General features: G+C 36.6%; 1 protein-coding gene and 1 long non-coding RNA gene across 2 annotated transcripts; one reads left to right on the top strand and one right to left on the bottom strand.

The window, feature by feature from the left end:
- Positions 1-2466: 2466 nt before the first annotated feature.
- Positions 2467-3855, bottom strand: LOC147762603 (uncharacterized). Its single transcript, XR_015334098.1, has 2 exons — positions 3231-3855; positions 2467-2734 (listed from the first exon to the last, which is right to left on the bottom strand). It is a non-coding gene; the product is annotated as an uncharacterized LOC147762603 (long non-coding RNA).
- An 88-nt stretch (positions 3856-3943) lies between these two features.
- Positions 3944-4816, top strand: LOC106175322 (ryncolin-1). The gene is made up of 2 exons (XM_087011980.1): positions 3944-4129; positions 4422-4816. Exons 1-2 carry the CDS (start codon positions 4021-4023, stop codon positions 4736-4738), a joined length of 426 nt encoding a protein of 141 aa, XP_086868106.1. The 5' UTR covers positions 3944-4020; the 3' UTR covers positions 4739-4816.
- The last annotated feature ends 8185 nt before the right edge of the window (positions 4817-13001 follow it).

Consider the following 13001-nt stretch of genomic DNA (forward strand, 5'->3'; position numbering starts at 1 on the left):
TGAATTAAAAGTGAAAATATAAGTGTTAACCAAATTATTTACCAGAAATTGCCAGCTAATTGCCTCTGACACTGTTCAGGATGTCACGTTGCATTTTGTTTGAAAGATTAAACGAGACTTATCTGTAAGTTTGATATTAATTAATGTATTGACGTATTTTTTGCTGGTGTAGACGTAACTTCTACAGGTGTTCAAACAAGACATACATGTACGTTCACGTCTACACTTCTACCATCTACTATCATTTACTATCATTTATTCCATTCCGCAATGTACGCAGGTAACTTCATCAATGTAAATAACTTCTAAAGAGGCGTAATTACATGTAACACCGATTTTTGCCATACCTTTGGGTATGTTTGTCAACCATACAGTAATGGTTTCTATCAAGTATGCAATGTACAAAACGGTTATCAGGCAGAATCATTCATGCAAATGCCCACATAAACCATACACAGTATAAAATAAAACAAAATCAGAAGGGTTTACTTGTAAAACTCTTAACATTATTTCATCAACTTTTGCAGAATTCCTAATTGACGGGGGTGGTGTGTGTGTATGTGTTTCTGGGATTAATCGCTCTGAAAAGAAAATATAAGCTTAGGTTCCTGTCAGAAGCCTTCGTAATCAACACTAAATGAATGTAACATAAAAATAACAAAACATCAAGTGAAATCATAAATTTCTATCAGATAATGCATTAGTAATGTAAATTACCCGAGCATTGCGTAAAAAACGGGCTAGTAGAATAATAAATTGCTGAAGGGATTAATATGTGTACTGTCGTTTTAAAAAAGTGCATTTCATGTACTTAGTAGTATACCAACCATTTTGGGCAATAGTGTACCTACGGTATGTAATGGATCTATCGGTATTTGGATCTAAAAATACGTGGATCTATAGGTATGCGGATTTATAAGTACGTGGGTTTATGTGGACGTTTTATCTATAGGAACACAAATATATAGGTCGGTGGTAAAAAACCGGATCTATCGGAATTTAAATCTAAAAAGACGTTTTTCTGTGTTTCCTTTATGTATCTATCGGTAACGGGAGTACAGCAACGTGTAATAGTTTGGGACTATCGGTACGTCCCCGTAGCAATACCTCACCCACCCTGCAAATGAAATTTAATTTATGACCCTGACCATAGACTAGTTTTCACTTCATACCCTGTTACTGTACAAGATGACGCGGTGTTTTGCTACCGCAACCCTGTTTCGTGAAAAATACAGACGCTGCAAACTTTCATGATCACCAAACAAGGCTAAAAAGAAGATAACGACAATAGATACACTCTAGATAAACTTTCATTTATGGGGTTTTATTGTTTTTATGGTCTATATCAGGGGCGGATTCAGAGTTATTTCCTGACAGTCTTCCAAATTATCTTCGTTGATCCGTTCTTCATTTTTGACCGTCTTCCGACAGAAAAAAATAGATACTCGCCAATGTAAACTTGAAAATCTGACCGTCTTCTGGAAGACCCAGAAGACGCCCTAAATCCGCCCCTGTATATTATCAAATATAAGAAGCTTTTCACGGCAAGTATATGGAAGTGGGGAATTTTTCTAACCCGCAAAGAGAGCCCTTAAAGATGCATACGAAGTCAATTTTTTGTCACAAAAGCCAAGCAAATGCCGGCATACAGTTTCAAGTAGTATAACTAAGATAATTTCCAAAAGGCATTGTTTAATTTTACCCCAAAAAAAATTGAACGGATTTTTCTGCTAACATCCTATGCTGTGTACCAATGGGGCAGAAAAGTAGGTCACTAAAGTAGGTAAAATTTCTGACCAAAAATTTTAATAAAGGAGCAGTCTAAAGCTCCTTTATGGCTGATCGAGTGATTTATTCAGTTTATCCCTCGGCATGTCGAATTTATTTTAGTCGTATAAGAAACTAGTAGAAGTGGCTTATATATATATATATATATATATATATATATATATATATATATATAACTGTCATTCTTTGCTAGTGGTTACAAAATGTTGAATTTGACCAAAAATTTCAAACTTTCTCTGGGAAGCTGTAATTTTGCGATGTGATAGCTACACCATCACAGTTTATCATTTCATAAAAAGGGAAACAGCAGCTGCCCTTTTTAGGGCACACAGGAGAGTTGAACAGCTATACCCACCAAATCCAAGACGCGTTACCCTGGGTAATATATTTTGCACAAACTAATGAAAGTCTAATGGAATGTTTTCAGTTTTAGTTTAAATCATAAGGGGGTGTTGTCTCAATGCTTCAAAACTGGTTTTGAAGAATTTAATCCACATTTCATAATTAATAAAAATGGTGAATATGTGGGTCACGGTAACGTTATTGACGCGGGTACAAAAACTTTTTATAATCATGTAAATAATAACAATATTTTTGCTATTATCCATACACACTTCATTCATGAGGGGCACACCACTTTCACATGCTTTTAAAATGGAATTGACAAACACAGAGGAATAATGCACATATTTTATTTACTGTAACTCTGTCATATGGGACACACACTGAACAAAGTTGATCTAAAGAATGTTCCAGATTGTAGTTTTTTATCAGAACTATTATTTTTTTATTATTATTTTAACACAATAAAGTTCAGTTAAATACAAAATTTAACAAAATGAAGTTCAGTGTAACACAAAGTTCATAATTATAACATTCTTCCTGACATATGTAGACCAATGGTGATATCTGTTCTGTGCTCACTAAGGCATCCACTCTTGGGATTCTGAAAAAAAAATCACACAAAGAATCTGTTAACTCTGATAACGAACAATGGATAACCTAAGATCACAAATAGTTTATTGCTTATTCAAACAAAGTACAGTGCATTACGAGTGGCAAACACGCATTACTGAGACACATTTTCTTCACCCATTTTCGGTGCTTCATTGCGTAACGTAAGTGTTGCTAGTAATCCATTATTGCTGTTTTTACAGACGGTTAAATTTTAAACGCACGGAATACAGTGTAGCAGCTTAATTTAAGACAAAACTAAAAAAAAGTAATTCAATTTCGATGATTGAGTTTTCGAGAACAAGAGAACATGAATACGGTATCACCGCGTCATCATGTTCAATATGACCTTTAGTCCCCCATGTGAAACAGACGCAAAACGAAAGTTCAGACGAAGTCACCCTACTTATAGAATGGTAAAAATCAATCGGTACACAAATATGTTGAAACAATTGAAGAAAAATGAAACGAAACTCATTATTTCTCACCTTCATACAAAGAAGATCCCAATAAACAATCCTGTGACGGTTAAATCGAGGGAATTACACCTGTGCCCTGCATCCTATCTCGACAGCGTCATTGCTTGACATGTTATCAGAATGGGCCACCCGCCAGTTTGAGCTGGTTTTTTTAGTGTGCAAAAGAAGCCATTCGTGTGTAAGACGTCATCAGTTAGTGAGTATGGAAGAAGATCGCTATCGATGTATAATTTTCACACGGCATTTTAAAGTCGTCTGATAAAAATCGATCTCTGAAGTTTCAGCGTTGCGAACGTTATATTGGGACGCGGTGAAGAAAAATCGACCTTGCTGAGCAATAAATGTGAAATTCTTAAGAAAACTGATATTATCATGGACTTCGTGACACAAACTAACCGACATACTACTTTGGACGATTGAACAGTTTTAAAACGGAAAGATAGGATTAGATGAAATTTTCATCGTGGTGGGACACCGCATGTATCGTAAGTTAAGCTAATTTTGTGATCATTTTTCAGTGACTTCAAATAAATTTTTATTTAAATAACAATTTGCACATTCTGTTTATTATATCTTCTTGCAGTAGATGTATTTCCTGCTTCAATAATCCATTCAAACCCTAAACAAACTGTTCTTAAATAATGTCTTTTTAAGGAAATGTGTTTTTCGTCCTACTGGTAAATAAATAAATAAGAGACCCAACTACGACATTTCAAAAAAAGCATGTCCCACTTTTTTCACAGGGAATGAAAGGATTTACACCATCACAAAGCAGAGGCGGTACGAGCTACGTGTGGATATGGAAGACGCCGATGGTAATCGCCGGTACGCCATTTACGACAACTTTGCGATCGCGTCAGAGGCACAGAAGTACAAGTTGGTTCTCGGAAATTACTCTGGAAACGCAGGTATGCACTTGGCATCTGCACTGAAGCGGTGACTGAAGGGGGGGGGGTACATGCTTGTAAGTTCTTAACAGGTGCCCACAGGTGTTTACCGTCTACACTTGCATGCACAAGTTTTCTCGGTGTGTCACAGAAATTAAACTTACTTTTAACATATCCACTGGGTTATTATAATCTAGTGTACACTGTGCGAATGTTTCATATTTTTTGGTATGAGAAGATCATTAGCAATACAGCACTTTGCCCTGAACTTATTGATATGATTCTGTAATTTATCTCTTATTTCATGTTATAGGGGATTCCTTGGGTGTTCACAGGGGCTATGCCTTCACCACAAAAGACAGAGATAACGATTCTCATGGCTATGCCTTCACCACAAAAGACAGAGATAACGATTCTCATGGTGGGAATGCTAACTGCGCAAAACTATACAAAGGTGCTTGGTGGTATTATAACTGCCACCTTTCCAATCTGAACGGCCTGTACCACCTCACCAATTACGGTAATGGCGTGATATGGTATACATTTACAGGTCACCAACGCTCCCTGAAGACAACAGAGATGAAAATGCGTCCTGTCGGATTCAAATGTGCATCGCTTTGTTGTGGCTAAGCAGTGCTCAATAGAATTAATCTGCAATTTTGTCAAAGAAAAGCTGAAGGAGAGACAAGTAAATGATGTTAGATCATGCATGTTTTTGTCATTTTGTATCCGAAAGAATTTTTCAGATATTCTAATCATATTCACTTTCCCATAACTTAAACTCACGTAATGGTGTAAACTATTTTGCCAGAGAAGGTACCGCAGCCGCGGCGTCAATGCTCAAAGATCTTAATAAAAACGCCATTTTTTTCATCGAGAAAGCCACAGAGAATATATGTGTCCAATTGCATCGATAGCCTGTTTATTGTTCAACAGTGTGGCTCTTTTTATTTTGATAATAATATGATGAATGTTTGTTTTTTTTTTTTTTACTTTGCTCGGCATTTTGTACACTCCCATGGCGTCTGTGTCTGCAAACAAGAATTAGCCGTTGAAAACAACATGTTAATATGCATTCAGTACTATAGTAAAGAAAATCAAAAATTGACAAAGAAAATATCGTTCTTTTCAGTATATCACATTATGAATTTTTTTTTATATTTAGATTCAGAACTTTTATATTCCCGAATTCTGCTTTCGCATGCGAATCATACTTGACCAATTGGCGTCTGTTTAAATAAATGGCGTTCGTTAAACATACATTTACTGTATCAAAGACGTTTAACAAAATGCTCGTTTCTTCAAAAAAAGAGGTCTACAAAGATGACTTAGTGTGAGGACCACAGAAAATTGATATCAAGACCTTTAAGGAACTTCATCATGACGATTTTGTCGGTAAATGTGTCATCACAGTAATCCAGAAAGCCGTCTCGAAGACGTTATTTAAGTTGTCATGACGTCGTTATGGTGATGTTGTAAAAACCACGCAAGACTTATAGCAATATATTCCCCGGACGTTTTGATATATGTCATTAAAACGCCTGAAAGACGTTTTGGTTTGTTTTTAAATGCACCAAAACAGTGCTCTAAAAAGTCATATCTCAAATCTTCCCACGTCTTTTCTGTACTGTCGATTTAACCATTTGCATCACCTAAAATTTTAATTTCACCGCTCTATTGTAAACGTATACGTTCAAAACATTTATCTCCTCTTTCTATCAGCGAGCTGTGATGGGTAACTTCACACCGCCAACTAGTGCGTGATGTTGATAACGATTTCATCTAAGTAAAGGTTCCGAGAGACAGTAATGCAAACAGTTAAAGTTGATGGACTCGGGGTGGGGGGACACCTTCTTACCTTAAAAGTAAAACGGGATTTGTGGCTAGATTTTTAAAATGCATGGTGTTTTAAACATTCAGATAAAACAATTGAATGTTGAGGTTTATATTTCGCATAAATAAGCGGAGTTTAAGACTGCTTATTGCAAAACATGGATTTAATGCGACGTGTTTAAAACATTCAGTTAAAGCATCTGAATTTTGAGGGGGTTTTTTTACGCATCAAAAGTAAAGCGGAAGACTGAATAGTTTTATACGGAATAGATGTTAGCTGTTTAAAACATTCTGTTAAAATGACTGAAAATCCCGTCTCCGTGACAGTCAGAAGACGATGTCCTCCAGTCGTTCGGTTTTGAAAATAATCACAAATTCTTTCACAAATTCTTTTGCATTGAGAGTTTGGAATAATTCACTGTATAGGCATAGTGGGACCTTATGTTTTGTGACACAAGGAAACTTCACGCAAACTTTAGAGGTGCCCCGTCCTCAGAGCAGTATAGCAAATAAATTTAAGCTAATAGCCCATCTCTCTATCACCCTTCAAGAATATAAAGTTCAATGCATATGAAACTAAGAAATAAACTAAATTTGCCTTTGTCCAGCGCTTTACATGTCCCCAATGAAGCTAATATTTATATTAACAATTGAATCGATTGAAGTCAAAACCTTATGGTCTTTGTCTTGATGCATAATTTCTAAAATTCACAGCATGTGTAAGTAAATTTAGATAATATTTTACACCTTAGAAGTTCAAATGTTACTATCCTTGTCTCAATTCTGATAATCTTTTAGACGTAGATTACACGGAGCCTTTGTGTTTGTCCACTTTTTGTGGCGAATTTGGGTAATAAATCACCAATCAGTGTATAATTTATCTGATTGATGTTTTAATTGATAACAATGTCCATAAAATGAGACACATATCAGAACTAAGGAGGAGGTCCTGGTTGAAGCTTGGGTTTAACCATGCTTGTACCATGTAACTTTTTGTGGAGTAAAATATTATTGTGGAGTATGGAGTAGTTTCATTCTTTTCCATGTGCAGTGCTTAAGATATAGAGCTTGGGAATCTCCGAATCAGTTTAAGGATTACGTTATCCAAAGATGAGAGATGAGAGCCTGTAGTGTCCAGCTTTTGTAGGGTTTATTTTAAGGGTTATTTTTTTACGTATTTTAAGATCTGGGGAAATATAAAAACCGATCCTCAAAAGGCGTTGCTAGTTCTACTTCGGTTACATAGATATAAAATTACCTGCTTTAATAATAATGACGTGAAGCTATCAGCTCACTGATCTGCGTCTATTCTATACTGAATTCTATACTGAGAGGCGTTTAATTTGAATACCACTCCCACCTCTGCATCACAGCTGATTTCTCGCACACTGGCGCATGCGTATTTGTTATTTTGTTTGATACACGTGTTCTTAAATTAAGTCACATCAAAATTAGGCATATGCCGCCTGTTTTGATAGCCTTCAATATTTTAGCACTGATATGAATTGCGTTTGTCTGTTACATTTTACGCAGAGAAAAACAATGGACTTGGGCTTGGCTGCTATCTTACTTTGTCTTATTGCTGCTGCGCAAGGCATTCATGAGTAAGTAGATTGTATCAATCGATTGTATCCTTAACAGTTGGGTTACTTACATTTCATCATTTATGCAAAATGACAAACATATTGTTGACATTTAATAATCAAATAATTTTCCTGAAACAACATGCTGTTATTCTGGTTATTATTTACCAACAATTTTGCACAAATTTCATTTGTGGGGTTGCAAAGAGGCCATAACCTTGACTGGTGCAAATGCACTGGGCAAGGAAAACCCCACAAAGGAAAGAATGAAGCAATCCAATGCAGTTTGGAGAACAATGAACTTGCACAAAAATAATGGCAATTAGTAAAAGGAAAATGAGTAAGTAAATGAATTATGAAAGCGTGCATGCACATACACAAACTTTTGATAGTGGGGAAAAAGATAAATAACCCTGTAAAGAAGGCATGCCTATTGACCCGTCACAGTAGGGAAGAAAGTATAAATAAGTAAACAAATATGTCATAAAAGCATGCCACTCAACCCGACGTAGCGGGGAGGATAATATAAATAAATAAATAAATAAATAAATAAATAAATAAATATGTCATAAAAGCATGCCACTGAACCCGACGTAGCGAGGAGGATAATATAATTAAATAAATAAATAAATATGTCATAAAAGCATGCCACTCAACCCGACGTAGCGGGGAGGATAGTAAATAAATGTCATAAAAGCATGCCACTCAACCCGACGTAGCGGGGAGGATAATATAAATAAATAAATGTCATAAAAGCCTGACGCTCAACCCGACGTAGCGGGGAGGATAATATAATTAAATAAATAAATAAATAAATAAATATGTCATAAAAGCATGCCACTCAACCCGACGTAGCGGGGAGGATAGTAAATAAATGTCATAAAAGCATGCCGCTCAACCCGACGTAGCGGGGAGAATATAAATAAATACATAAATATGTCATAAAAGCATGCCACTCAACCCGACGTAGCGGGGAGGATAGTAAATAAATGTCATAAAAGCATGCCGCTCAACCCGACGTAGCGGGGAGAATATAAATAAATACATAAATATGTCATAAAAGCATGCCACTCAACCCGACGTAGCAGGGAGGATAATATAAATAAATAAATAAACATCTCATAAAAGCATGCCACTCAACCCGACGTAGCGGGTGAGGAAAATATAAATAAATAAACAAGTATGTCCTAAAAGCATGCCACTCTACCCAACATACTGATGAGGAAAGCATAAGTAAATAAAGAACTATGTTGGAAAAGCATGCCGTTAGTCCCGATGCAGTGGGAAATAAAATATAAATAAATAAACTGACTGTGGCATAGAAAGATGCCAGAAAAATTAAGTTGAAATGACATTAATGCTGTATGAGAAAATTAAATAAATAAATAAATAAATGAAATGGAGAGGTCTGAAACTGTGCAGCATGCATGGTGTATAAGGGGGCCTTAATCTTGGTAGGAAACAAATTGGATCTAAAAGGGCAGAATCTGTTTGAGAAACTGGTAAAGAAATGTAGCTTGACCTTGAGAAGGACAATTTGGTGATGAAATGAATGTATGTAAGGTCCTGTAAAGGCCGAAATCTACTTAAGAAGCTGGTTTAGAAACGAATGTGCAAGATGCCCTGAAAATTAGGAAACTGGTTAAAAAGGTGAACCTTGGCCCTGAAAAGGACAGAATCTGGTTAAGAAACGAATGTGCCCTGAAAAGGACAGAATCTGGTTAAGAAAAGAAAGTGCCCTGAAAAGGGCAGAATTTGGTTAAGAAGGAAGTGTACCATAGCCTTGAAAAGGTCAGAAACTGGTAAAGAACACAACGTACATTGACCCTGAAAAGGTTAGAAACTAGTAACAAATGTGAACCTTGGTCCTGAAAAGGACAGAATCTGGTTAATAACGAATGTGCCCTGAAAAGGACAGAATCTGGTTAAGAAGCGAATGTGCCCTGAAAAGGACAGGATCTGATAAAGAAGTAAGTGTACCATAGCCTTGAAAAGGTCAGAAACTGGAAAAGAAGACAACATACACAGACCCTGAAAAGGTCAGAAACCAGTAACAAATGTGAACCTTGGTCCTGAAAAGGACAGAATCTGGTTAAGAAACGATTGTGTCCTGAAAAGGACAGAATCTGGTTAAGAAGAGAATGTGCCCTGAAAAGGACAGGATCTGATAAAGAAGTAAGTGTACCATAACATTGAAAAGGTCAGAAACTGGTAAAGAACACAACATACATAGACACCGAAAAGATCAGAAACTGGTAAAGAAAGGTTAACCTTGGTCCTGAAAAGGTTAAAAAATGAATGTGCCCTGAAAAGGACAAGATCTGATTAAGAAGGAAATGTACCATAACCATGAAAAGGCGAGAAATTGGTTAAGGACACAACAAACATAGACCCTGAAAAGGTCAGTAACTGGTAGAGAACACAACATACATAAACCCTGAAAAGGTCAGAAACTGGTAAAGAAAGGCGAACCTTGGTCCTGAAAAGGACAGAATCTGATTAAAAAACGAATGTGCACAAGGCCCTGAAAAGAAGTACGTGTACCTTGGTCTTGAAAAGGTCGGGATCTGGATAAGAGAGCAAATGTGTATGAAGCCCTGAAAAGGACAGAATTTGTTTAACAAACTAAAGTGCACAAGGCCCTGATTATGAAGGAAGTTTACCTTGGTCCTGAAAAGGTCAGAAACTGGTTAAGAAAGTTACGTGGATGAGGCCCTAAAAAGGTCAGAAACTGACCTAGAAAGGAAGTGTACCTTGGCCCTGAAAAGGTCGTGATACAGTTAAGTGACCAATTTACATGAGGCCCTGAAAAGGTCAGAGTCTGATTAAGAAAAGTGAAAGGGGGGGGGGGGGGGGGTTAGTTCAACTTACTGAGAGAAATTCTTTCTGATGGGTCCATGCTTATTAGGCTTAAGTTTGTATTGCCCCATGTCCGAAAGGTGTGCTCCAACCCGAGTGGCATTCAGCAAACAAAGTGAAAAATGATATTGTTACTACTGTTATCATTATTATTATTATTGTCACTATTATAAGAACTAAACCCTCGATGATTGAGGGAACTAGTGAATGAAATGCCCTCTTAAGATGCTCGCCCAGTTGCCAGGGTGTACATCTGGAATTATGTCAGACTCCTGTCTTTGTATGTCTTGTATGTTATCATGGGGTACACTTTACATGAAGGTTTGAATCATGGTCTTATTTACTACCGAGGAGACTGAATTTCCCAGATGAAGCCGTTTATTTTGTCTTTGGAGGATTTCTTTATTTACACTCAAATATACGGCAAGTTGTCATGTTAGCCTCTAAAATAACCGATGCCCAAGATGATTATTAAATTGAGGTATATTATAAAATGCGTTCTTCTATTTCAACCACTGGTCCTAAAAACGTTAGGATTTCAAAAGCATGTTTAAGCTAGTGTGCATTTTTGAAACTCAGATATATGTATATAATATATAATATATAATATATACATTTTATGTTTTATCTTGTTGTGAGTTCAGATGTATAACTTAATAGTCGCCACTGAATTGTTGAATGATTAAAGGAATTCAGTCTATTTCGCCAGTAACTCGTAATTCCAGTGTATTTGTTCATCTTTATAGCTCGTATTTATCTTTAGAGAACTACTACTAGGCAGCTGTCAGCCTTTATCACTATCATAACAGGTGGCCAGGATGTATTTGCTATGGTGAGGGCATAATTACCCTCAGCAGTAGGGTCAGGCATTGTAAGCCTCTATCAACTGCTTAATTAAGGGACCAGCCTCAGAATAGGCCATAGAAGGGTCGTAAAGCTGGGTTGTAATTTTAATTTAAATCAGAGAACAGGAGACTTTTCATGGAGCCTTGTGACTTGAAAATGGGTCAGGAATACTAGACATGTTTATACGATTAACTAGGGTGGGAAAGTTTTGCAATATCCTACTGAAAGCTGAAAGAGAGAAGTCCTAAGAAAATGGACAGAGGTTATTGAATATGATAAAAATGAAGGCACTGTGCTTCAATAAGTATTTAAATCTTCGATATCTGGGGGACTTGTAATACCCATGCAAAATTATCTTGCTTACTGAAAAGTGAAAAGCTAATAACTATTTACTTCTCTGACTTAATTAAGATGCTCTATCAGTTGTAATGCCCTAAGTAAGGGAACCCAAGTAGTAGATATGTGTGGAGGGTGGGAGTTGATATAAGACCACAAATTTTCTTCAGAAGACTTAAAGACAGAGCTATAAATGTGAAACTCAATGATAAGTAAACAGTAGGTGTAAATGGTAACTTCAGTGCTAACAAAAACGAATAGTTGATGAGGAAAGGAGGGTTGATTTTTGGATTGAGCTGGTTTATAATGATGTGCAGGTCAGACTGAGCAAGATACTCTACTTTGCTAAGGTATCTACCCTGAACAGTGAAACACCTGACGAGGAATATGATAGAAGTGGGAAACTAAAAGTAGGTAACTGAATCGGCAAAGCATGTGCCCATGTGATATCCAATAAATTTCGGGACGTTGCGTCCGCCTATGTCTTCAGGTGACTGGAGATTCTACACGCAAGGACCCTTAATTTCTTTGTGCAGTCGCAGTGACCGCTATCCGAGTAAACAAGCAACACCTGGATAAAGAACGTTTTGTCAACTGCAACTGCTAAATAGCTAGAGAAACTAAAACTTACCGCATTCATGTAACAGTCAGCAATTGTACTGTTGATCCTTGCTTGAAGTTGTGCAGAATCTGTCACTGTACGCTTCAACAGATCGAGTGAACTGCTGGAAAGTTCTCATAGAGGTAAAATGAAATTTTTTGAACTGAAGATTTCAGTTGAAGATTTGAGATAACTTGTAGCTTGATTGTATCATACTCGTGAACAGAATGAATCAAGCAAAATGAGGCCAGGCAGTGATGCCCCATGGTATAAGTAGCAACATGTGCCTCAAAGGAAATTACCCCTCTAGGGCACAATTGAGCATGTGCAGAATGCCCATGTGCATAAATAAGCTCTGGAGATTGTTGTCGCCATAAAATGTCGTTTGACTACGCCAAACTTTCCTTTATGTAACAGAAACATTCAGCTAGATAACCAAACTGTCAATTTGCCACGCAATGTAAATCAGTTAACACAATGGACATGTATTAATGCTACGACCGATGAGAGGCTACATAAACGAAAATTCCTAAAAATGTCTTGTACTTTCAGTTTTACGTGCTCCATGCTGTCACAAAAATAATTTTCTAGTTCAAATTTTACATACTTTTACATAACTCAGAATATTAATAATCGAGACCCGACATGCCAATCAATGTGACAGTTACTTCTTGAATATTGTTATATATTAAATATTTTCAAAAAGCAATCGGCACGAAACGAACATTTATTTTAAAAATAAAGGCATATATAAAGAAGAAACACTCATTGTTGTGGCATTGTACAAAATATAGGCTGCCATTCAAAATAATTTCTTTCGTTGCAGTATCCAACA

This window comes from Lingula anatina, chromosome 4, assembly GCF_051362555.1.
Source record: "Lingula anatina isolate TDL-2025a chromosome 4, LinAna3.0, whole genome shotgun sequence".
NCBI lineage: Eukaryota > Metazoa > Brachiopoda > Lingulata > Lingulida > Lingulidae > Lingula > Lingula anatina.

Bases quoted from the DNA above. Each gene is read 5' to 3' on its own strand.
- LOC106175322 (XM_087011980.1), top strand. From the start codon at position 4,021: ATGGAAGACGCCGATGGTAATCGCCGGTACGCCATTTACGACAACTTT. The intron at 4,130-4,421 runs GTATGCACTTGG...TTCATGTTATAG, and splicing joins AAATTACTCTGGAAACGCAG to GGGATTCCTTGGGTGTTCAC.